The sequence below is a fragment of the Opisthorchis viverrini genome (genome assembly GCF_000715545.1).
Source record: "Opisthorchis viverrini unplaced genomic scaffold opera_v5_24, whole genome shotgun sequence".
In the NCBI taxonomy this organism is placed as follows: domain Eukaryota; kingdom Metazoa; phylum Platyhelminthes; class Trematoda; order Opisthorchiida; family Opisthorchiidae; genus Opisthorchis; species Opisthorchis viverrini.
In genome coordinates, this window is record NW_008751680.1 from 320,345 (window position 1) to 347,841 (window position 27,497).

General features: G+C 42.2%; 1 protein-coding gene across 1 annotated transcript in view; it reads left to right on the forward strand.

The window, feature by feature from the left end:
* T265_02073 (hypothetical protein) overlaps window positions 1–27,497 on the forward strand; it is a gene marked incomplete at both ends in the record, with an annotated part of 55,043 nt that overhangs the window by 6,330 nt on the left and 21,216 nt on the right. The window contains 5 exons of the mRNA XM_009166232.1: window positions 7,890–8,218; window positions 16,917–16,981; window positions 21,416–21,625; window positions 23,423–23,679; window positions 26,091–26,346. Of these exons, the coding sequence (XP_009164496.1) occupies window positions 7,890–8,218; window positions 16,917–16,981; window positions 21,416–21,625; window positions 23,423–23,679; window positions 26,091–26,346 (1,117 nt within the window). The remainder of the gene's footprint in view (window positions 1–7,889; window positions 8,219–16,916; window positions 16,982–21,415; window positions 21,626–23,422; window positions 23,680–26,090; window positions 26,347–27,497) is intronic.

Below are 27,497 nucleotides of genomic sequence, written 5' to 3' on the forward strand. Positions count from 1 at the left end.
CTCACCCTAACTAGCCAGAACACACGTGCTCGAGATGACGGCACATATTGTTCAAATGGAGGGACCAACCTTGGATTAAAATTAATAGTGATGGCGCGTGATGTCATTTAATAGAGTTACCACCTGAGTTCACAATCTCACGAGTCTTACTTTGGGCAAGTCTGGGAAAAATGTAAGTTTCGCCGAAGTGATGTCCGGACGTTGGTCAAAGGTTTGGAGAACATAAAAAGCTTTGGACTCATTCGCTACTCTCCTTATTGCTTCCCCATACATACGTTAGTGTACTTGAGATGAATATGATGATTGTGAGTGTTAACGGACCGTTTAGGGTTGGAGTTTCTGACTGAATTAGAAAATCGGCTTTCGGTGACTTCACACGAAAGCACAAAACCCTACATACCATGAGGTTTTTTTTATCAACATCTGCGTTGTGTCCTTTTGTAGAGCAGAGTAGTTCCAGACGAAGCCAACTCGAACGGTTGAAAATAGCATCAAGCCTAAGCCTACGTGATTCAAATCTGCGTTGGTCCTTTTGTAGAGCAGAGTAGTTCCAGACGAAGCCAACTCGAACGGTTGAAAATAGCATCAAGCCTAAGCCTACGTGATTCAAACTGTGCACTTCCTCCTGAGTTGACTTAAATTTGCCCACAATTTAAACTCCTGATTGGCAGATTTACTGGATACAAGTGTTGAAAAGTTGGTAGAAGGTGTTAGCGTGAATCAAGCTTTGTCCGGTTCTAAAAACTTATCTCCGGGTGAGGCGCTTACACTAATCTGAAGCAGGCACAGAAAAAAGCGATGTTTTTAAATAAACGATGATCTGGCGTGAATAATAAATGGCCCAGTCGCCCCAGCTATTGGCGCTGGACATATTGTTTAAATGAAGTCTCTGTCGCACAACCGAACATACAATTTCCTATAGTCTCTTGGCGCATTCTCTGATACCAAATTAAATGGGCTATGGTTATTAGACCATGGTTGTCGAAGGCCTGAGTGCGTTCCATTTCGGCAGCTCATTGTAAGTCTCACAGTCGTGCAGAATAACGGTCCGTACTGTAGTCTTACTTGCATGTCCCTTGCGATTTAGAGATGAATCTTTTGACGCCATAGGTGTCTCACACCAGCCAACGTGACCTGTGCCTTGTAGATTCGCGCGTTGAATTCATCTTTCACACATCGGAACTTATACAACTTCCAAAACAAATGCTTCAAAACCTTAATTATCCCATCCTGGGACTGTAATTGGCGTGCTCAGTGATTGCATGTCCAGGAGTAGGACTTTACACTAAGTGCATGTCAAAAGGGGGTATTACTCCGATCATAAATAACAAACGCTTGTACGTTTTACTCTTCGAAGATGGGAATAATTATGTCCGCAGATCCCAGATCAACAAAGTTTTCGTCAGCAACCATTTAGACACCAGTTTTTTGAAGACCTCCAAATGTTCATCTCGTTGATAAAAAAACTAAGTGGGAACGGAGTAAGTGAGCATCCCTGACGAACGTCCTTTTCTGTAGGAAATCTGCCACTATGTTTCCACACGCATGCAAATCAGAAAATACAAATAGTTTGGTGTAACGATAAACCAATGGTGCATTTCATGCTGTGCAAGCATTTTAAAGCAGACAAACTCGTCAACAGATTACGAAAGCTGTGGATCCTCGTGCGCATTTGTTCTAGCGTCTCATGGAGTGCGAAGATACGATTAACGCAGATCCTGTACACCAGAATTCCTCCCGTTGCTCCCGAGTAGCTGCTTCGCGGACCAGCATAGGATGACAAAGGACAACGTTCAGTCAGGTCCAGTCCAGAACTGTTTGATGATGTGACTTTTGGATATCGTCTGTGCATATGAGATAGATTGAAGTGATAATTTTCCAACTATGCTGCTGCACAGATGTCCACTGTGATATGCCTTCTTAGGAAATGTCACACATTTCACGGACTGGAAATTCTCAGCTCTAGTTTTATATGGTTTGTTTCATCTACGGACTTGCTTCCCGTTGGGGTGACAATCTCATCACATTGGTGCTTTACATCTACATTCATATTTTTTGGACCTCTCTAACTATCAGCGTGATCAGACTTAAACGTTACGAAGCATTATTTGTTATAGCACCAATGCGAGTAGTGTATTTGACGCTAGAATCCTTTGTACCATCGTATTCGAAAGGAGAAGTATTGACTACTCGGCGAATTATGACGTCTCATATACATAAATATCTGAATAAATTAGAGTGGGGAATACCGCCACCCTGCATCGATTCCTCAGTAGCTCGACTGTCATATCTGTCAACTGTTGAAGTTATGGATAATTATTGTTTTTGAAGTGGAATCATTCCTGAGCCGGCATGCATTTTGGTGTCGTAACTGGAACGGTAGTTTGGTGGTGTAACACGGGACATAATCGTATAACTCAGAGCAGATTCAATTATATGGGTTGGCTACGTACAAATATGTTCAGCGCTTCGCAACAGCCAGAGTGATTAATGCGCAGAGTGAGTGGATAAAACTTCTGAAATTACTGTGAAAACTATCTTTTTGGTGACTTAATTTAACTGAGGCAATTAAACGTTATACGTACCCGGTTAAAAGCCACAGATTCTTGTTGACAATCGACTTACAAGGAAGTTGATAAGTTAAAGTCTTATCCAGAAGAAATGGCAAATGTACATTGCGGAATGACATTCACTTGACCTTTAGGTCATCAGACACAGAAAAATGTGGAGAAAGGTGTTTACTCAACACACCTCATTAGGCCTTCAAAAATCCACGACTGGTTCCGCCCTTCTTCTTAGACCCGGTCCCCGACTGAATTTAAATTCATCCCTAAGTCCCACTTGAACTCAAAATATTTACGTTTACAAGGGCAGAAAAAGAAGAAACAACCATCCACATGGGAATCAGTTTCCGACTGTGCTCAAACATACGGGCAAGGATATAAATATATTCTTTTGTGATTTAAAAATGGATTATTAGAAAAAACCGGTTACTCTTACAAATCATGTACTGTTATCACATGGTTGAGTTTATTCCCTGTGTCTAGACATTTTTCCCAACCAACTCACATTGCGGAGGAAATTTCTCAGCGTGTACCACAGTTATTAATTTTGATGCACACGGGATCGAAGTTCGCATCAGTATACACTCAGACAAATAGCTGTCCAACAGCTATCCAATATAGATTTGAACGTTAATAAAAATCATAAGTCACCGCTCGCTGTTTTCTGTTGGGAAACGTGTGCACCAAACAGTTCAGCGAAAAATTTCATTGTCCCGTTATTTTGAGGGTGCTATCCCTGAGTTAAGATTGTTTTCATTTTTCGACTGAAAACGGTTGGAGTACCAACTAACAAAGAAACAATTTGTCCTAATAGCATACCTGGATGGGGTTTTGGAGCGCTTATTGCCAACAGATGCAGGATAAGGCGTTCTACGAACCTTGTTGAAAGCTAACTGAGAGTGCGTTAATATATGGATGTCTTTCAGCACACTGCAAGTCAGGTGATATCTGCGAATCAGCTGATCCACCGAGCAGTGCCCAATAAAATTTCTCCAGTTATCACTCCTTTGGGAATGAAGCTAATAGCCAACAAACAATTATGAAACATTCAAACGAAAACTAAATATCTTAGATTAAACTTCTACCAGGAAAAATCCTGAAAGTTCTTCACCTTGATTTTTTTGAGAGATGTATTCTCAGACCATGCGAAAAACAAATCAAATTTTTGAGTCGACTTTACAAGCTGAAGGCATTTAGTGCGAATTCATTTGGTCGAATTTTAAGACTATGTGCGGCTATCCGTTGCTTCTTTTGTTAGAAGCCACTTGCTCCCCTGCTTTCGCCACACAAAGTTAAGAACTTATGAAGGCGGTCATTTTTATAAGCTAAGACTATTTAACCTCTATGTATAAATCTATATTGTTTCATCGGTTGATGTCAATGCACCACCGTTCAGCCCACGTTTCCTCGTGCTGACACTATGTTCACTGATCGGTCAATATAGAAATGTTCGTTTCCTGATTGCTCTGGAGTCATGGGTCTGTTTTTCGAATTGCCTACTAGCAGCGGTCATAATATTTGTGGTACTGTGCTGTCCTGGATCAACACCGCTAGTTCCAAACAGCAGGAATCAACCGATATCTTTCCTGTGTGATTGCCCGATAATATTTATTCCTTGATGTGCAATATCAGCTTGTGCTCTTAATCGTCGAAATACATACAGACTGCACAAATAGACCATGCACTTGGTATCTGATTAACCGTTCTCACAAGGCTTACAAGGGTCGGCTGACTACACGAATGTTAGTGAAAATAACGTTGAAGCATTTGAAGCTCAAAAAGTTTGGTTCATCAATCGCGATAATGTGCGAGAGAAGATGCCTCAGAACACCGGCAACATTTGATATAGTTGAGACTAGTTCTACATCTTGGCCAATGTCTTGGTACAGGAGTGTTAGCGTGAGGTGCGAATTCATCTAAAGGTTTGAAATCAGGAACGTCAAACATTATATCACTGTTTACTGACTTGGTAACCAGTGTAAAAAAACGAACACCCAGAATAAGGCATTCAGATAATATTTACAGAATCTCTGCACATTTGCCGCTTTGTGAAAAGGCCTAGGATCACCTCTGCGTCATCACCATGGGCCTGTTAGGTTTGATCCCTTAGATTGACAGTTCAAAGTTTACACGTCACAAACAATCAGCACATTTCCAAGCGTAGTGTGAATGGAAGAGCAAGCATTGTTAATGGCAGGGCCACACGCTGTGTATCATAAAGTTGCGGAAGTTTCCTGTAAAGCTAAACTTGATACCAACTTGTATGAGGGTAGGCTAATTGTGAGATTTTTCTTCATATTTGCTGTAAAATTTGGATCCTCGTGTCATAAACAAGACTTCACGGAATTACAAAGTGATGTCCTTGTTACTGTCTACTGTCTTTCTGTGTGCTTGCATTTGAACCCTGCAACCCAAGTACAACATCGGGGAAAAAGCAACGATAACGGTGGACGTATGAAAGGATTTTAGAATCGTCAATCGGAATTCCATCAAAGTGATGAAAAATGTTTGTGATAAAAAATGTGAAAAAATGTTTGTGAGAAGCACTGTGCAGTCGTTTCGCCCCTGTTGAGGATACTTGGCAGCGCGTATCTCAGGAGTCTCAGCGAGGACCACGATTTTGAATCTACCCGGAGGTTTATGAGATGCACATCCTTGTTAATTGAAAACAAAGAAGAAACAGTTTTCGTGGCTTTTGGAAACAGAGTGACGTCAATTTTATGATGAAATCATAACTGAACTTTTGGATCTTCACCAAGCTAGAATTAGTGCTTTCAGGAAGAAAATCTGTATAAGGCGTTTATCTTTGCTCTCGTAAGCAGGCAAAAAGTGACCATGTGACCTGAAGCGCTAGATTGAGGATGGTTGATGCCTTATTCTGTTTAAATACGATCAGTTTTCATCGTGAGGTATGTTGTTGATCTCTTTGACAATTCTAAACTTGCAACCACACTTGTTAATCTGCGATTATATCACTTAAATGCCGAATCGCACTTTAGTCTCATTTCTATAGGTTAATTCGGGCTACTTCTGCGTTCGTTCACACTTTCCTTCTCTAAATAAAAAAACATTATGAGAAAGTCATGACACAACCTGCTCTGCAAAATTATCCTTTTGCTAGTGCTGTTTGTCTCTGCATTAGATTTTGTGTCCAATATTCACTCACAACCGATAACTCGTTAGTTGCAATTCTTTCTAGGAATTATTGTTGCCGATGTGACTGTAGCTTGCTGGTGAGCTCTGGGTAGGGCAGGTTACTGAACTCTTTAACGACCTCTTGGGTAGTGCGATCCGTCAGACGAATCTTCCACTTTTTACTGGCCTCGTTCCACTGTTCAGTCATTTCTCAGAAAAAGTTTCGCTCACATATAGTTGGATACTTTGTAAAAAAGGTCAAATTTATCGAGTATTTGATTTGTTTTCCATTGAACCAGTGTGAGAGTAACTGAAGTTTCTTCGTCTGAATTACACACAGATGGATCCTGTTTCACTCCTGTTTTATGTACTGCACAATAAAGGCAAAAAAAACTTGCACCGTACGAATCAATGAATAGTATTATTAATAGAAATCCGACCATCTTAACATTTCCTGTGGAGAAGTTGTCCACAGCTTAGTTTCCCTCCTGCCAAAACACGTGTATTTACGTCTAACAGGACACTGAAATATTGTGTCAAAGTGATACTATGTTGTGCGGGGCCCGTTCCGCCACAGAACCGGAAAAGGGTCAGTGATTTTTTTGAAGCATAATTTTAAGTGTTTCGCTCTTGTAACGGAAACCATTGTTTCCCAAGAAATCTAGTACACAGTCCCGATAGAAGGAAGTCCTCCATGCGCCAATCACCGGAAAGACTGGTTGGTCGAGCTGTACGCTGCAATCATGGGGTGGTCCCATGAGATCTTGAACGTTGTGTGAAACAAAGCAACCTCTGTTGCGAGGTCGGCAAGATATGCTTATTTAAAATCAGCTGAAACCCAGCTGAATTGGTGTCGTCTCAAGAAGGGCGAAACCCACAGTGGGCTAACAGTGGGCTTTTAGTTGAGAAACACTTTTGGTACTTTTATAGTTATATTCATGCTCTGGATGATTCGTTTTCCATATCCTTATTAAGGCATGTTGTGATAGTCTTAGGTGCAAATGATGATGGATTCCATATTGAAAAGAACTAGGTTTGTTAAGGTGTGAGATATCCAACTCATTGACATTCCAACTAGTTGTCCCTAAGAACACCAGTGATGGTGGCACAGTTATGAGCCCTTTTCATTCAATGTATTTTGGGGTTTATACACTGAGTAAGCAGAAACTCATAATAGTGCTTCAAGTAGTCATGAGATCTTTAAGTTGAATGATGGTCAGCTACATTGAAAGTGTATTCACTCTTCAACTAGGATTCTGCATTCTTTGATGATCTTGACGTGTAGAGGTGCAACTTGGAACACCGTCATCATCACGTCAACAGTGAGCGTTATATGATAACCCTAGCTGACGCTGATAAAACAAAGGTTGAAATCTGTTGACGACTGTAAGCCGTCATAGAAGCCTAACTCTGACGATAAAGCGACTGCAACTGGTAAACTAAAACAAGAAGTATCGTACATTCTGTTTGACGTTGACTGGCGAGACGTTGAGTAAAATTAGTTCGCTGGCGTATCCAAACACTCAGAAACGTATGGATAAGCCTGGTGCCTACTTTGTAAGCCTAACTGTAATTTAGGGGAATAAGCGCAAGATGCACTATGAAATATCAGCATGCATTTTATGTTTGGAATTCGCTGCTGATGAAAAGGAGTGGTTATTGATTTACGCCAAAGCCTACTAAACGTCTACATATTTTTTTTTCAAATCCGGATTTCTCAGCTTTGGATTATTGTTTCAGCTGAAACATTCTCACCGCCATTTAAGTACATCTCTATCTGGATGACGGCAAACCCTCCGGGTTCTAATAACCGACTATGAAAACCCTAAGCAAAATTCAAACTGGTTAAATTCAGTTATCAGTATCGAAGGTAAGGACACAACAGCTGGTATGAATTTTGTGGACCATAAAAAGACGCAGTGACTGTTCCTCCCCCTGACACTTCCTGTATTTACAAGCTCCTGTGTGTCTAAACCTCTGCTAAAAAGAAGCAAATACTAACTGAATGCTCAGAGGTAACTGTAGTTTACTTTCTGTAGTGTTATTTTTTTGTAACAATTGAATGCTGAATTCCATGGAATGAAATACGCCATATAAAACTTGTATCTGTTTAGTAGGCTGTCCAGGATTTGACTTCAAATCATACTTTCCACTTCATATTCTGAAGCACCAAACAATTCAAAGACACAGTGCAGCATGGCAAGATTCCTTGCGTTATCGTTGCCCAGCTCTCGACCAGCTCGGAGGCCTCCGCCGAATCACCTTGAATGATAACCCACGACTGGGTGACTCTGGATCTATCAGAATTGCTGAGTCTTTATTCGATGATTTATGGGTCAAAGCTGTTGATTTGCAGGCATGTAATCTTAGCGACAGATCAGCAATGACTTGGTTACGTGTATTGACGGGAACTCCAAGCCCAATGCTTGTCGGTAAACTAGAAACCTCACAACTGCCAGAAGAATGCAGAGGCAATCACTCGCTTGCGGTGGTCGATTTGAGACGCAATCCGAATATATGTAAGTTGTTTGACCATCGATCGTAAATGTTTGTTTTACACCTTAGATGTTTCTCGTACAAATTCAAACCTGCTATCGCACTAATAAGGGCATTTGGGAGTTCCATAAGTACTTATTTTTATCAACTGTATCCCTGTCACCCTGTATTGGTCAGTCGTGGATCAGTTACGTTTGGGGACTCAGGGCTCGTCTAAACGATAGTGGAGGTATTTTTTGGTCAACCTGTCATATCCGCTTAAGAGTTTTTGCTAAAAAGTACACCATAAGTTCACTCACAAGCTGCGTTTCAGGAGGGATGAAGATTTACAGTATTTTCTCTTGGGTACAGAAGAAACCAGAAGGTTTAAAAATGAGCACACTCAATGCAGTTGATTTGTTTTTGGGCACAGATGACAATCATCGACTGGTTTTGTAGCAACCGATAGACCTTGGTAGGTGTGGTGGCTGACTTGTTTTCTTTGCTGGGCGATTTGACTGAAATACGTTTCATCAACAACCGAGATGACATCATCAGTGCGTTGTTAAGGGGGGTGCGGTGGAGCGTAGCGATAGGTCGGTGGCTGCAAAAACCCACCAATGACGTCACCCCGATTGGTGATGAAACGTTTGCAATCGAATTGCGCAGCTCAGCGAGCAAGCCAACGACCACCTAGGCTAACTTAGCTCGTGAAAATTTCCCTTTCTGAATGCATAACGTGACATTCCGTCTGAGCACATACTGCAGGGATGAAACCTTGTTCACAGTGAACTAATAATGTTATCTCTCTACAGGATTTCTCTTAAGAATACAGTCCTCCCGCAACTGTCAGTAGAACTCCGGTTTTCAAGTTGCTCGTGGCGTATAAACGCATTCGTGCGTATCACTTCATCTTTTGCTGTTTCCACTATTATCGATCCGCATGTCAAAGCAATTAGTTCAATAGACTGCTGGATGTTCACCTTCCAGGTAGGGGTGGTTGTTAAAGCAGGTGAAAAACAATTTTAACCGATTCAGAAGTCACAGTTTTCGGAAAAGTTTGGTAACAATCGGTAGGCTTATTGCTGGAGAAATTTTTGCTTTTGGCACAAAGGCTTTGTCAGATCAAGTGACTAGGATACGAGGTTGTTTGAGATTTAAGGTGGAAGGACAACCAATCAGCTGACGCAAGCTAAATTTCTGTTATGTGTCGATCGAGGGATTTTGTAGGCTAGGGTGTGACCAATTGTTAGGCCAATGGGGAAACCTATGTGGAATTGAATGCAGCCCAAAGTCTAGTTCTTCTGGTTTAGCTTTCACGACTCTCGCAGTACTTTCAATCCACACATTAAATTTGGCATGGAGATAGAGTCCACCTCAGGCATATTACCCTTCATGGACTGTATAACACATTAGCGTAGTGGGAAACTGAGGACCAAGATCTATGAAAACCTAACAGACATAGGAACCGTCTTAAACGACTCATCAGCACATCCATAGTCTGTGTACCCCAATATTGTCTCATCACTGTTTCATTGAGTCAGAGCTCTATGCACAGAAGAGATCCAGCAAACGGCAGCCAAAATCGATATTTCCAACGGACACAAAGAAATAGACTACCCAGTGAGTTTGATTGAGCCTCAACTTAGATATTGGCTCCGGCATATAGGCCAAGTAAGGAACGGATTTGGAGGTTATTCGAAGACTGATGAACTTAACCAACATTAGAGTAGCTATCCAGAAGTAAAAACGATACGCTCAGTTTTGGTACAGGTGAATGATCCTTCTTGCCGTTGAAAGGACGAGGGAATTTGTGTATAAAACGCATTGAAATGATTGCACTATGGTTTACACAGGACAAACTGTCAGGGAATTGCACAGCAGAATTGGCGAGAATAAAAGGAGGATGCACAAACCTCAACGGATGCGGAAGAATACCAGACGCTGGTCAAAGTCTCAGCGATGGCGGTACAGGCACGGGACAGAGTAGATTCGGACAATATGGAAGTTTTAAGACGGGAAGTGCTATTCACATCACAGCGGCTGATAGCCGAGGCGATGGAAATTACCAGGCATCACAGCGTGAACAGCATGGAGGGTGTGGAAGTGGCGAGCGTATGGAAAGCGGTTTTACCCAAGCCGAGTTGACATATGACGGTGTGTGTTTGCCAATTCACGCAGAATCATTAGGAATAACGGGGTTGAAATCCCAAACTGATCAAAGTTCACAGAGTCTCTCTTACACATCTATCATAGCACTAGCTCATCCACACAGACCGGTAGAAAGTGCAAACGACGTTCATCACGTGAACTTAACTAGAAGAACTAGACTTTAGGCTACTTTCCCCATCGGCCTAACAATTGGTCACACCCTAGCCTACAAAATCCCTCGGTCGACACATAACAGAAATTTAGATTGCGCCAGCTGATTGGTTGTCCTTCACCTTAAATCTCAAACAGCTTCGTAACCTAGTCACTTGGCCTGACAACGACTTTGTTCCAAAAGCAAAAATTTGTCCAGCAATAAGCTTATTGGTTGTTACCGAACCTTTCCGAAAGGGGTAGATTCTTTTTTGTTGAGTTCCCTGCTCTTCACAAGAATTGGGTCACAGCTTCTAGCAAAAGGTACTGTGCTGGTCAGTTTCCTGGATTATTTCAGCTTAGTGTATGTTCTGTTTTCAATGTTTTCAGTATATGTCGGCCAAGAAGATCTTTTTATGATCTATCAACATGTTTCAGTCTGGCAGGCATAAAACTATGAAGTAATCATATTTTCCCTGCGAGTGTGAACTACACTCGATATGACAAGTGATAGTTTAGTGAAATTCAGCATAATATACTATACGATTCTTCATCCATTCAGTGGTCCCCCAAGATATCAAGTAACTGGGCTGTGATCAGTTTAGTTCTGATTTTTGAGTGTCGTTCGGAGGTTCGGATGGAACGAACTATAGTGTTAAGTGATGAAGAACGAAAACGTACAAGAGCACCATACTTACCGACAGGTGTGGGGCATCAAAACTTTCATGATCAATAGAGTTTTTGAATAAATCGGTTGCCGATTCCTTGTTATATCATTTATCTGTGAAGGTATAGCTACACGGGACCACGCCAGATTACATTGATTAGGATATGTCATCAATCTAATTTGAAGACAAAGACCGAACGGCAGATGCTTCAAGATCCTACACATATGGAAGACTCAGCTCGTGTGAGATTATGAATGAATAGGCGAGTTATTCGGAAATGAGGCGAATAATGAAAGCGAATGAGACGAATAAGGGAAACAACAAGGAAATTCCAGGACCAAATTATCTCCATTGGTTACCTCTCTGGTTTTGAACGAACGATTAGCGTGGAATATATTAGCAGATGAGATCAGAGTCAAATCCTAAAGCCAGAACACATAACGATCATTTCTCTTCATCGTTCTGCAAAGACTGATGGAAGTAAGAAGTGTTTCAAAATGATGACGCTCAAAATTTAATCGTCCACTTGTTGGTTATCAGAATTCCCAATCAACTTGAATAAGGGGTTATTCAGCTAAACATGGAAAAGCCGTCTGTTTTAGAGAAACGGCCTTTGGTCATGCCTAATAAAACAAGGGCTCAATGTAAAGACCGGAGCAGTGTGAATCCCACATAAGCAGTCTTTGCCAACTTGCGACTGCACATAGACCTGAAGATTTGAGCTAGATTAATGAAAGATCTGTTGCTTTTGAGATATCAGTATTGACATAAGCAATAAGGCTGAATCAAACGGCGAATACTGCAGTAGAAACTAAGGGTTTGTTTCTAAAGCAGTACCTTTCAGGAGCTCCATGAATAGGAACCTACGACGAGAAATAGCAAAGTGTGGCGATCTGGAGTGCAGTGGGCGGAAATTTTATCAGTGAAGCCAGCGGTATACAGAAGTAGTGGGACAGTGCAAGATTGCATGAGCTGTCGAACTACAAACGAGGATCATCCGTAAAATAACTGATAAATTTAGATATTACGAACGGAAACAGGCAGTCGCACATAAGAGGTGGTTAGCAGATGCGCACTGTAACTTAATGGTTCAAAGTCACGCGTGCAAATAATGGTCAGTCGGACACATGGGGATGTGGGTCCACGAAGATCCAATTCAGAAGTAGAACAAATGTGGACGCATACTGAAAGGAGAAACCTTGGTTAAAGCAAAATTGCGTTCTCTCTAGAAAGTGTGCTGCGATATGAGGCCGGCCTGTTTGCTTACCCGATAAGCTCGAATAGGAGTGAAGCCGTTCGGGCATGAATAGAGTTTTCGGCAACCTTATAGGTAGTGCTTCTTTGAGAAAATATACTGCAATAAATGAGTTGGCCTTTGTTCAGCACATTCAGCTGCATAATTGTACAGGTGAGAGTTTCATCTGTGATTAATTTAAGTCCCATTTAAAGCAAAATCGATTTGCAAATGAGTGTGTTACAATAGGAGACACGTCTTCGCTCAGCTAACTGCCGGTTTGTTGTGGCCAAGGTTTGTGGCACCATAGTTTCTAAGACGTATTTGTATTGACAATCAGACTGTCTAACCCGGGACTATTCATCTGGATACAAATGGGGAGTAGCAGTTGGTTGGATTGCTGACTGTATGATATCCTTAGTTGCACAAATTTAGGTACAGATTTGTAACGTTTAATTTTACAAAGGCTGGTTACTTCACTGGGTCTCCGCATATCATAAAAAAATACGCCGTAGAAACGGCTTCATACATACCATAAATTTGTTGAATAATCGTTTTGGAAGAGAATGTATTTTCACTTGTTTATCTCGTTAGTCGGGGTATATGCAGAGGTCATAACGAGGGTCTTTTGTCGACTGACAAGCTCAGGAATTCTAGTAAGAGGAAAACCTAGGATAATGTTCTCTTAGAAATCACTTTGCAGTTGTGTCTATAGGCCAGTGGAGCAGCACAGAAAATTCAGGATGGGAGTGTTGCAAAGTCTAGCCCAACGGTTGGTCAAGGGTCACATGACATACAAGGAATGTAACTGACTAACCTGGACAAACTACGATTATGTCTGTGTACATTACGAAGACAGAGATAGGAGAAAAGTACAGAAGGGAGGTGATCTGATGAATGAAATCTACCTTCTTTGCATAAGTGGAAACATGTGTGCCTTTTCTCAAGAACTATTGCAAATTGGGAAGGATCAAACAACTTCTGTTCTACGGGAGTAGTTCTTGAGTAAGGATGCGCTTTCGTGCCTTGCCCTCCCCATCTCAAGTCAAATTCTATGCACCCTTTCTAAGTGACCGTCTGAAAAAAATTCGATCGAGAGTCGTGACATATTTCTGACTGCATTTAGTAACCTTAGCATGAAGCCTAGGCGGAAGACACTACTGGTAAAGTTACAGAAAACTCCGAGTTACCATCAGATATTTGCACAGGTAAAATACAGAATTGTTAACTCAGCTGCAAAACTTCGGCTGGAGAGATTGAAAAAAGCAAACTACAGAGCCATCGGCACGCTTCTGCAATCTGGCGACATTTGTAAATTGGGTGAAAAGCCAGTGTGATAGGCATGCACGTTGAAAGACACTATTTTTGCACGCAACAGACAATGTATATCTTTGCCTGACTGCTTTACTGTGGACAATAAAAACTAGGCGCATGAAAGAGCAATCGATGTGTTAGCTCACCAAGAGGGAATTGTGCGTCTACAATAAAATAATGGAATGGGGGCTGGGACAGTTGAAGATTGCACTGAAGGTGACTTCAGTTTGCTTTTGGTTTGTTCACAAATGTCATAAAAGCAAATAGTTACGCATAAAACAAACGCGTGAATTCAAGCTTTACAAAGCTTTGGCAATGACTGTCACTTCACACAAACCTGAACCTGCGCTCACACTTGTAACAAAAGAAGCCAAATCAAGGGGCATCTGACTGATTCGCAAGGGTCTGTTTAGTCCGCTTACTTAATAAGGAAGCTGGGGACTCGCTACGCTAGCCTTGACAAAACATTTTTATTGACATTTCATTCTATAAATAGTATGGCATGATTAACTATAGCAAAGTGTGGGGTGAGTAATAATGTTGATTGCTCAGCTGCCAAGCCACATGGAGGAAGCACGCGAGCTGAGATGCCGCTAAGCTTCCCAAGGCAGGTCAGGAGCGGACGCGACGCCTAGGTTGGGTTCGAACCACAGAACCTCCGCTAAGTAGATTTGCGTCATGACACTGAGCTGTCTGGACCCGATAGTATCGTATAGCACATTAGACTTAGTGTGATATAGAGCACAACATGGTATAGTGTAGTGTACAGCGTGGTTCTCAACTGGCACTACATATTCTCTTGTTATCCAGTGCGATGTACAGGTTGAGTCTTCCGCCATACCAATCAAGTTGATTTTACAATGAACCACGTAGGAAGTAGAAAGTGCGCTACAATATTTTAGTAGACAGTGAACGGAATAGTATAGGAACGTGCATGTATAAGAAACTGCAGTAAACTTAATTCACTTCTGTCGAGTAGGTTATTGGTTAAACAATCAAGAGAGTTGAATGCAGAACTGCATTACATGCTGTTCCTTTCACTGTAAGCGTTAGTCAGAAGAGGACCACAAAAAGCAAAGGGCAGTAGTCTCAAAATGTCTCCTAGCATATGTCAGTGTGGAGTTAACAAGACAAGCGTTGAAGTTCACATCTGCTGGTTTGACCTTAGGAGCCAGCTGCCCTAATACAGCTCCCTTTCACATCAATTACCGAGGCTTTTTTGTTGGGCAAAACTGATCGGACAGTAGTTCACTAGGCCATACAGATCAGCAGCCGGCTCTTTTTTCGTTTTATTCTTTACAAGGTTTTTTGGAGAGGGAAACATGCAAAAATTCCGTTATGCAACGCATACGTTCAGTTAACATTTCATGTATACGACACAGAGATCATAACGGATTATCCATACGTAGATAGTCACTTCATCTGACTTGCTAGTGGATTAGCTAGTTGTCCATACAGTTAGTTTCCGATAGATCTGTAAGAATTCGCTAATCAGGGAATTTGGGTAGCTCGAAGAAACTTCCGAGTTTCAGCATGTCATTCTGTTGAAATCTAGTGGATAACCGTTCCTTCCTGGAGTGTCCCTTATATGAGCAGTACGTTCAATTATCTGTAAACAAAACGGACATCCTGTAGCTCTCTCTCGCCTGTCGTTTGTAGATTTTTACCTGCAACAGTAACACTTCAGTCGCCAAGTGGCGTCCGTAAATCCGACGGCAGCCACTCGTAAACACTTGACTAAACCCGGTCGTGGATCAAATCGATAACATCGACTGTCATGACTGCTGGAACACAGATGACTTCGCGTATGGCATTGAAAATCACAGTTGGCTACGTGAATCTAGCTCTCTGTGCATGGATGTTGTGTAGCCTACTGATCAGCTCTAACTTGTCGACGATCTGTACTCCTGACACGAAAACCCCTCTTTCTAAATGATTTGGGGATGCTTTTTAAATTTTTCTCACTACTCCTGTTTTGATGAACCTCCTGTAACTGCTGGGAAATATTCAAACTGTAGCAAACGTTTGACCAACCATTCTCGGTCATCAGAATAGATTCCTGGTGATCGTTTCCATTTGTCTCACTAGTGGGTATTTCGGTAAGTGATTCACGTGATTAATCAACAGTAATTGGAAAACGGATCGGCTAAACTACCAGTGAACCAACACAAGATATGTTTTTCAGAAATCAGTTACATTTTTGGTTAGGGCACTGTGCAGTTACATGATGTATGAGAGAGACACTTGAATGCTGGAAACTCGAAGCGGGAACTTCATAGAGGATTAAGGATATACATACTCATAGGGTCAATGAGTCCCAACTATTGTATGTTTGCGGGGAATCTGAAATCAGTCATACGTTTTGGGAGTGTACGTTAACGGAAATCGTTTGGTCATTTGCCCCAGCGTCCTCGTGAATTCGTGAATTCACCTCATTCCTTAATATATGGTGTCGAACAGTTTATGTGAACGTGATTGCGATGGACCAGATGATTTTTGCTTGGCCAAAAATCCTGCAGTGAGCATCCAGTCAAACATTCCTGGTCAGACAAAGTTCATGGCTTCTTGATCGATAAATTCTGATGGTTTTCCGCGCACTCACACTAACGCGACCATACAAAATTAGATCGATCCAAATATCTTCCCCAACCAGCATTGCTCTCTCGCGGACAAGATTTCATCGAGTGGTGCCATTTTGAAATTTCAATGCCTAGACTATGACGGAAGTCGATCGATGTGAAACTGAATTTAGAACCTTTTTAATGAACACGGAGAAGCATTTTCCAATGGGCAATGTACCAACGTTATCAATTGAATAAATAATGCTCTCCAGTGAGCCATTGCCAAATGACCAACACAGATTTAGTGGTTAAAATCCATAAGACACACGGAGTTTTTCTTAAGTGAGCATTCTCAAGTGGCACAATAGTTTTTTCATCAACCCTTCCAGATGCAGGGACGACGTTTTAAAACTTCACCAGCCATTACTCGAACATTTCACAGTGGTATACATCGCGAAACCAGTACTACTGGTTCACTGGTTCCTAACGGTTTTACGCGCCAACAGGCGATTTACCGGTATGGAGTTACACAGTGGTGCAAAATACTCTCCTCACACTGGTTTCCGTTTGCTTGGAATGCTCGATAGAGTGATGACGGAAAAAGAATAGTTCAGTTTTTAGTTTCAGCTAATAGTAGTAAATTTGTCTTCTATTCCATTATCAGCGCGTGAGATTCTACGAGCCGTCACCGAGCGAGCGCTCCTCAATTCCGAGGGAAAACAAACTGAAGTAAGTGTTTGATTGCAAACCGGCTCTGGCAATCGTTCAGTTTTCTGATAGTTAATTTAATTTACCTTTTCATGCAACGTGGAACAAGATCATACAGCCACACCGTTGAGAAACGCTGCTTCTTCTCTCTCTCCTTCCCTAACACTGTCCGCGGTTGATGTATTACTGAAATTTTTTTCGCCGTCAATCAGTCGTTGTGTTGGTGTGTACGAGTTTTCGTGAAGTGATGTTCCACCCACGATCGGTGTGCACTACTCTGTCACTTTTCTTCCGAGGGGCAAAAAACACGTCTTCGAGAACTTTCCCTATCACACTGGTTTCCGGTTGAGGGTTTATTGCGTGCAAGATTTCGAAGAAAAAATGCTGGGTAACCTCTTTTTCTTAGGCGAAATTTTTGTGCAAAAGGTGGTCTTATTTGAGTTTTCTAAAATTCACCTTTTGTAGAGGTACTGACGACATTTTTCCGAAAACACTTAAGAGTGAATTCTCTTTTTCCTTGTTTCAAATGGCAGAAATTTTTCAGTGGATTATAGTGATAAACGATAAGTTTATCAACCACCGCCTACAAATAACCGAGGAACCTTAGGCCAGGTTCCCTTTTCAACCTCCTTCCTGACCGACGGACTTGAATAGCATGTTACTGCTATCCGATCTCTAAAATGCAACTGACCACTTCAACATGAGGAAATTTGAAAGTGATTTTAACTAATAGATATCCTATTACTGACCTGCGACAAACTTGTTTGGTCAGTAATGAACAACCAGTCAGATTCGACTGTTTTTTTATTTGTAGCGGTCGAGCCGCGTTTGCTGTTTCTGTGACGGTAACGTCATTCAGCGTCGCCACATCCCAAAACAATGACCTGATTCTACTGATATCATATGGTTGATACAAACTCTCTTACAGTAAAGGGAGAGCAAAATACACCCTCCTGCTTTCCATTTTAGTTACAACTGGTAAAAATCTGAACCGCCACTGAATTTCTCGTCCAAAGAAGGACAAAAACGGTTGTGGACTGTCAAAGGGCTTTCAGCAAACTCATTAGTAGTACTTGTCGAAAAATAATACTGCAATTTCTCGAATACTGTGCCAACTGAGTCATGAGGCGGCTTGTTTGCAGTTAATTGAACTGCGTGGCCGAAGCATGTCTGTGCCACTACTGTCATCTTGATTCGTTTCCGAAGTTTTACTACAAAACACTTGTTACATCACATCACCCAATCCAGTGGACTTTGGAGGGGAGTGATTTATGATGGCTTCACAACCACCTTTAAAAACCACATCGTCCGTCTCGCGCGACATAATCAGCACGCATCACATTCAGCCTCAAACTACTTATCAGGATATGTTCCACCATCCTCAGAGGTCATATGGATATAACATGTCTATTGGTATGTCTCTATCAAACTGGCCATTACAACACATATTACCACGTTTGACGATCGTATCTAGGAAGTGTTTTCTGCCATAGACTTCGCTGAATTTGTTCAGATGAGGAGACATTATTTCAAACTGGCTTGTAGAAGATAGTCTGAAACACTCACAAACTTGTAGTTGGGTCTAGCACTCGAAACATTCCATCGACATGCAGGTCCACTCGTCTACTCCTAACCTGTCGCAGCTGAGTTCAGCCGGATGATCTAAAACTACCATTAGTTTGGCAAAGTTCTGATTACCTTGAAAGACGTGAAGACTACAAACAGGTCTGCATTCGTAAATTGCCAAATCAGTGTTCAGCGAAACCATAAATGAGTTTGTTTTCAATACCCCGAAAAGCTAATGGTCTTCCTTATTATGAAACATAGTTCTTTGTAATAGACTAAAAGCAAAAAAGTTTCCGCAATGGTTATCTCATTATGTACCGCCGATTTGGCATAACTTTAATTGGAGCATTTGTCTCCCTCGTTGCCTGTCCATTGTATGTCCAAGAGAAACTGAAGAATGGCACGGGAAATATCAAACGTCTGAGGACATACAAAAAGCCTGAAGTCAGAATGGCAGCTTACGTGAATCAATTATGTTATGAATCGAGGTGGATCACCCTCTGGAGCGACAGTTTTACCGGTCCCCTAAAACAAAGGCCACTCACTAGGCTCAGTGAAGAGGCTATTTCTGCTGGGACAATACAGTTTTCTGCGCCCTGGAGCAAAATATGACGCGCTCAACCTAATACAAGTGTATACAGACGAGAGTTTAGCTATACTGTGCTTCCACGAGCAAGTAAGAGTCCACCTCGGGCACATTACCCTTTCTGGACTGTATAACACACAAGATTGGTGGGAAATTGAAAACGACAATCAACCAGAAACCAACAGACACAGGAAACGTCTTAACCTATTCATCAGCACACCCAAAGTCCGTGTACGCCAGTATTGTCTCATCGGTGTTTCGTCGAGTTAGAGCGCTGTGCACAGAAAAGACCGACCGAACGGCAGCTCAAATCGAGATTGCCAACAAACTCCAAGAAATTTGATACCCACTAAGCATGATTAGGTGTCAACTAAATAAGATAATGGCTCCAGTATCTAGACCCAGTACGGAATGGATGGGCACAGCAGTCATTCCATATAAAGCAGGAACATCGGCGGTTATTCGAAGACTGTTGAAATTAGCCAACATTCGAGTGGATTTTCAGAAGGAAAAAACGCTTCGCTCAGTTTTGGTGCAATTGAAAGATCCCCTGCGGGTTGAAAGGACTAGGCACTGTGTTTATAAAATTAACTGCAACGACTGCGCTAAGGTTTATATGGGACAAACTGCCAGGGAATTACACACCAGAATTGGTGAGCATAAAAGAAGGATTAACAAGCCACCAAGGAATGCAGAAGAATACCAAACGCTGGTCAAAGACTCAGCGATGGCGGTACATGCCTTAGACACGGGACATAGAATAGATCTGGAGAATGTGGAAGTCTTAAGACGGGGACTGCGATTCACACCACAACGGCTGATAGCCGAGGCGGTGGAAATCACTAAGCATCACAGCGTGAATAGAATCGAGGGTGTGGAGCTAGCGAGCGTATGGAAAGCGGTCTTAGATAAGCCGAGTTGACACGTGACGGTGTGGTTGTCAATCCACTTAGGATCATTAGAAAAAACCGGGGGGTAGGGGTGGAAACCCCAACCGACCAAAGGTCACAGCATCCCTCCTACACAACTTTCTTAGCACTAGCTCACCCACACAGACTAACAGAAGGTTCAAACGAAGTTCAAGAGGAACCATCAAATGAACCGAACCAGAAGAACTAGACCCTAGGCTGGACCCAAACACATGTAGGTTTCTCCACTGACCCAACACTTGTTCAACCACTCTAACACACTAAAATCCCTCGGCCGACACCCAACAGAGATTTGGCTTGACTTAGCTGATTGGTTCTCCTTCCGCCTTAAATCTCGACCAACCTCAGAACCTAGTCACTTGGCCTGACGAAGCTTTGTGTCAAAAGCGAAACGTTGCCCAGCAGTAAATCTACCGATTGTCACCAGACTTTTTCGAAATTCGGACAACTTCTTTAGAAAGCCCTTTATTTCTGACCCCAACTGCAGTTGAAGAAGGAACTATTTCCTATTCCGCAAGCTATCTCACTCCAACTATTTCCACTGTTCTAAAATCACCAGGGGTCACGAAACATCTACAAATGCCTTGTCGGAGGGTGACAACAAGCTGACGCAGATTTATCATTGTGACCTTCCTTTTCTGATCATCTTCAGTGGACACATTCGTAAGCGACAACCTTGGACTTGTTCCTCAAAGCGTAGATTAGCTTTATAGTCTTTCCTCCTAAAGGCATGTTGCAAGAATACACAAAATCGCCCCTTGAAGATACCGGTTTCTTGAGGAACTTATTTTTTTCCTTGGACTTCTCAAAGCGCAGATTAACTTTATAGTCTTTCCTCCTAAAGGCATGTTGCAGGAATACACAAAATCGCCCCTTGAAGATACATACCTCTTGAGGAACTTATTTTTTTCCGGGAATGTTTTTCCTGTTCATTCGAACTGTCGCCTAAATGCCATCACCAAAGTCAGTTCCTTTGATTTAAGTGCACACATGAATCAGTGTCAATCAGAAAAACGTACGGTGGATCGAACCCAAGTGGTCTCATCTGAGAGGTACCCTCTGCTGACACAAAGAACTGCACTAGTATTATGTCACAGAAAATCGACAGCTGCCTAATTTTGATCATACTTCTGATGAATGATTGAATAAATGGATACCTATTGCACCCTACTTCTGCACCCTAGTTTTTCTTTGAGGGAATTTAAGTCGACAAATATTTCCGACGTCTTCAGGAAGGGTAGCAGTTTTGCTACAAACATCAAGGAGTAGCACTGAATTCGCATGAGCATTTGGCTTGATCCTCTTGAGGGGATTTCCATTTTGTTCAGACGCTCTCATTTGACAAGCCTTTCATTGATCACTGTTTCTCAAAAGTTCAACTGGTTGAAAACCTGCATCCCTGGTAGCCCCGAAGGCTCACGCTCTCGAATCACGGCATTCAAATGGCCTGGGATGACTGGATTTCATGAACGGCGCCGAAAATTACGAACCTGCTTGAAAACTACGTCTGCATCCAAAACTGAAACAAATACGCCAACCATTAGGCGTCCTTCATCAGCTCAACCTCACCGAGGGCAGCCCATTGTGAGTAAACATTTGTTTTCCCTCGGTCTGATGATACGTTCAATTTTTTCTGCATATTCTTTTCGGTTAAGCTGAAGTGCATAGCCACGGTAACATAACACTAATGAGACCCGTTAATGGGGCTGAACGCTGTTCTGACCTCTGTTGCGCACACGCTTTTATATGTTCTGCGCTCTATCCTTCAAGTTACAAACATTCGCTTCAACAATCTACTTTTTTTCGTATACCGAAAATTTATACTGTAACCATTTATCGCTTTGGTAACAAGGGGTTTGCGCATCATAATGGAATCCGCACACGACTTTCATAGTCCCAATTGGGGTACCGAACTCGAATTGTTTAGACACTGGTCAATTTTAGTTTCTGCGGGACCGCTCAGGTTAGATGCCACTGTCTAAGTTTGAGTATCGATCCGACGCCAAAGAAGCTTCGGTAAACTTCATGTCCATCTCCACTTAGGAGGAAAAATTCAATGAACCAAAAATGTCTTACCTTGATTTAATACTTTTCACACAGAAAACAAGTCAGAACAATAATATTATTGCCCAAAGTCATTGGGACGTCGGATTAAATTGCCCGTTCAAAACCACAACCTTTCCTTTGAAAGTAATTCAACACAGTATAAATTTGCTACATGTCTCAGATTCTTTAGCTGACCAAAAATGCACATAACTGCATGAGTACCCAAAACCAATGAACCGCGGAGTGATTCTCCTCCTTTGTACTTTAGGAATCCGTCTAATTTGGGAGGCGATGCGCTTCATTTGGTTTAATTTACCGAGTCCATGGCATCTACACTACGGGAGACTCACCCGACTCCGACGGAGAATTAGATCAGACCTTAAATTGAGTATCAGTTATTGAGTACGACCATGCTATCGCGTTCGATGCTGATGCACATAGCCAGTCCTAACTGCAGTCACCCGAATAATGACTGAATTGTTGCAGTAAGTAAAATTCTACCAAAACTGTAACCGGTCAGTTATTTTAGAAGGAAGGGATTCTCGCCTAACTAATTGCTACCTAGCTCACCAAATTTGATGCAAATCTCTGTCACCATTCATCCAAGAAAGCATCTTTTTTGGTCGAACAGGATAAAACACCTCCTCCCTTTTATACCACGCTCACTCGCACCTAACAAAAAGCACCCCATCGTCATTCTTTCCGCATGAATACCTCCAACAAACCAAACGAAGACACACACACATACACACCCTCCAAGCATCGAATGTTTCACCAGCCTCCGCACCTGTCCCACCTTTCTTGGCTCATCGCTACTCTCTTGGAGAACAATAGTTAGTCCAAGATTGATTCTTTTAATTACATTCTATATGGCGCTCCACCCAAGTTGCGCTTACCTTGGTATTTCCCCAGAGGTAGTGAGGGTGCTTGACTGGATGCGTGAGTGGATGCAAGAGTTTAGAGCGATAGGCACGAGACGGGAACAGACATAATATGATTACAGATTACTCGATAAGGTTTGGACAAATTCGGCACAAAGAGAAGACTTGAGAAACTGCAGTTCTAGAGTTTTTTGTTGTCCTATATTGTGGCCAACATCACGCTGCAGACATCTGTGAGTCAGAGTTTGTTGTACAATTTTTGAACCGTATAAATATACTTATTTAGGCTGCAGAAAATTAAATCCGCTCTAGCAGTTTTATAACTCTGGATCGTTTGCAAACGACTTCCTCGTGCTCTTTATGGATACAAATTATCCATGCTTATCAGTAACTCTCAGCAGACTGTACGCAAAATGCTTCTAGACGTCCTTGTGTAACTCATCATACATTTTAGGCAACCGTGAAGAGGTACAGGAGTAAAAGTGCCCATGCAACGACGCTACCGTTTGCTCCACACCCAAACGAAGGACGGCGGACATCGAGTTCAACTCCGCTACCGACCTCTCGCCGAATCTCAGCTCGTGCTGTCTGGAAACCACCAGGTGTTGTGCAGGATAAGCACTCAGTGCACTCACAGATATCCAGAGCCATAATAAAGAGGAAGTACACCTTCCCAAACCTGAAGCCAGCCGGAATTCTGAACAGTTTTCAGTAAGCAATGAGTTAAAGCAATTTCATTTTGGTCCAAGCTTTTTACCTAAGAGAAACTTTTACCGATGTTGTTAAGATTATGGTTTTATCCAACCTTTGCATCCGTTAAACGAACTGACGGTAGAAGAACAGTCTCATCCTTCAGGCCGAAGCGCTGTCGATCACCAAGAAAGACAAGATGACTGGCAAGCCATGGGGTAGGGAATTCAACTCAATTTTGATCCAGATGGCATGATTTGAAACTAAATACTTAGCTTCACGATAACGTTTGTTCTTATGATAATTTGTAAGTTGAGTGTAGTGGATCGGAATCCGTAGAACCTTCGCCAACATTCATGTTGCTACCTTCCGGACAGTCTGCCAACCACCCTTTACATATGACGAACGCCAACAACATGCTTACTCTCAATCTAACCAAATGATGAACTTTCCAGGTAAGCTGAATGCACCTTGAAGTTTGATGCCTTTGAGCGAATAGTCACGGTCCCGTTATTAACACGAAAACTAACAATAAGTCAAGCGTCGTTTGTCAAAGCATTGAAAATTAAAAGATTGCCCAACCTATGAAGTAACGTCGATCGGCAAGCAATTCTTCCCATAAAAACAGCTTTACGAAAAACATGCCGGCATTTCTATTCTGAAGCTCGACACGTAAAACCCACAGATCAGTTTTCCTGTCATTATTGTTAGTGCATACTCAACTATTTGCCCCAAAATATCTTTCGTGAAATCGTGACAAACCTTTCTTAATAACTTGTATTTATTTAGTTTAATTTGTATTTGAACTCGTCCAGAAACTGCTCTATCATTCTGCATCTGTATGCTCGAATTCAGTTCTTTCATTGAGAACAGCGGGTTTAGTCTGTCAAACTATTTAGCTGTCTTGAACGTAGTGGTGACATCCACGGTTCCACGGCTGCCTTCCATATCCAAAATAGCTACTGAAACTGCTACTAGGTGGCTTTGAGTAGTCAAAAAATCATTCATTTCAGTATTCGCATTCCCTAAGGACTTGTGGCGGCAAAGATGACTACGAATCTGCCGACGTTAGTAGGATGATGCACTAGTAACATTTTGATTTTTCTGGGGGTGGAACTTGCATGCAGCGATCTAATGACAGAAGGGAATAGTACAGGATAGCACAGATTATTTTCGAAATGCTTAATCAGCCAAGCACGCATACCTGTTGCAAGAGTTTGCGTCTGCTGCACAGATGACAGATGGCCAATGCGGGAACAAACCGCACCCTTCAAAATAGTGAAAGACGAAAAACACATGAAGGTTGAACTAGCTTAAAGGAAGCTTGAAGCCAGGTATGAAGGAGGTCAGTTTGCATATGATCATTCAAATGGATGGTAGTCGTAAAATAGTCATTGGTATTCAGCGCTCATATTGGATAGTGAAATTATGAACGAAGAAATGCTTATTAACACGAATATCCTAAGAGAGAGTTCTGCTGAGATTTTTCTGCGCGCATCCTTGTGGACCAGCTCTAGAATCAGCTGTACCAATTCCCCAGTCCAAAAGGTTTTGGAGGGTTTTCTCAGAATGAGCCTGTTCCAGAAGCCGAAAAAGTGCTTCCGAGAATGTTGCCTGGTGCTTGCCTAGGATAAGTTTAGCTACTGACCGTTGAGCGTCTCATTCTTGTACTGACGAAACCATCAAGTTTTTGGCCGCAGTTGAGGGGTTGTCTGCGAAGTTTCGGGTCTGTCCTCATACGTCAGCACCTGATAGACTACAACGGCCTCTTCATATCTACCTTGTTGTGGCTAGTATGAACATTTTTTCAGTGTTTCAACGCCATCTTGCGGGCATCGACACGGCAACGTTTGTCTATGCCTGACTGGTTATGCACTAGTACTAACGGAGCTCTCCGTGCAGTCTGACGCTAAATGATATCGATACCGTTACAATTATGCCGACCTATTGATCTCGTGTGTCTGTAGAACAACATACGTTACGTGAGGAATCCATTGGCGGAGTGTTGGTGAATTAAGACAATACATCATTGGAGGGTAGATGTAGACTGTTGGTCTTTGGGCCCTTCAGTTATTTGAACCACTAAGTCGAATCTGATATGCTACAATCCACCAGTGGTCCATTATCTTCTTGCATAGATCTTGTGTTTAAGTCAACCGCCCTTGCTGAATGCGGTTGTCATTAATCTCTAGAATGAGGTACCGCGTCATTTCTCTATTTCTCACTTCAGTTTGGCATCGCGAAGTCCCCCATACCGACTCGGTGACTCAAACACTTGCCTCATTTATGTTGGCCCGAGTTTAGTTTTTCATATTAGATTACGCGGTTATCCTCTGCTTTGTCGACGATACGTAGTTTCGTATGATCGTCATAATTGATTATATTGATCCACTTTATTAACTGATTGGTTGGTTTCACTGATTCATGTCTAGTGCACAACCAAGGAGTCGAATGTCATGCAGACCTAACAAGAGTCCATCTACTGTTCCGTTGAATATGCCTCATGATGATCGACTGACACCCACGAGACATAGTAGTGGAAGGCGTCCTCGGTCGGGAAATAATGCACCCTCCATTCAGCACTCGTTTCAACAAAACCTTCACAGGCGGGGGCAAGGTAGAGCAGATAGCTCTCAGAGAAAATTTGACGGCCCACACAGCTTACACTGTCAACTCAGACAACTGATGGTAAGTTAGTGATAAAGTTTAGCATTCAACGTGGCTGGCTTGTACTCCTCATAGGAAGTTTTCCACGTCGAGACGCTGACTGATCGGTCTATGGGAACAGCGTATACTGATACGGCGAGTTTGCAAGTTCCTTCTTTAGCATGATAATGGCCTATTTTTCCCACAGAACTTGTATGAAATCGCCTATCTTTTCCCATATATAGAAACGGTGTCAATTAGTTTGCGCAAAAATTAGTAAACTGTTGCAATTTCGCTCTCCACAGTGACTAATGGAACCAATCGCTCAAGTCGCCTGCTTTCAAAGGGCTTGTTTGCCAAATATGTACTCTCAATGTTCCCCAATTATCACAGAGATAGCCAATAGAACAGCAGATAAAAATCGGTCACAGCAACAAGACAATAAAGACCTAAGGTCAGCTCATATGTGCCGCAAGTTGAACAACACGGAAAAATCCTAAACGCAAACACAGATAAGGAATAAAAGACACCGTTCAGCACAATCTACACTCGAAGATGTTTTTAAGACATCATTCTAATGATGAACATACTGAAACATTATCCCTTGAAGCTGAAAAACTGCCCGCGCAATCAGGTAAATCTCAAAGCACACCTCTCAAGAGAAATGACGGAGTGGCACTGAACAGAGGAGCACCGAATAAATCACTACCAGGTTTGAACGAGGACTCTCGTGATAAGCCATAAACGCATAAGAACCCATCGAAAGAGGAAGCGTGACAGCAGCTTCTCCTATTCGGCATGCAATGTGGTAACTGTTTATTTCTGGAGTTTGCGCGCCAAAATCTAGGTTTACGGACAGGACGCACCAATTTATCGCAATCAATCAGGTTAGCCTGCTTTAAAAACAGGAGGCGCCCATAATGGCTCTCGTCTAAATACGAGCCCATCAAAAGCGCATGTCCTCGTCGTTTCAGATTTTAAAATCCAGTCATCTGAAGCAGGAAGTGAGTGCAATTTCTTGGCATTATGAACGCATGCCAGACACCTAAATTATCAAATCTTGCTAGGTGAAACCATTCTCATTTTGAGGGATGCTTCCGGTCAATTTGTCATCTCCCAAAGCGTTTGTAAAAGCTAGATTCAATCGATTTTTATGGAGATACAAAAATGATGAGGAATGCATAAGAACATCA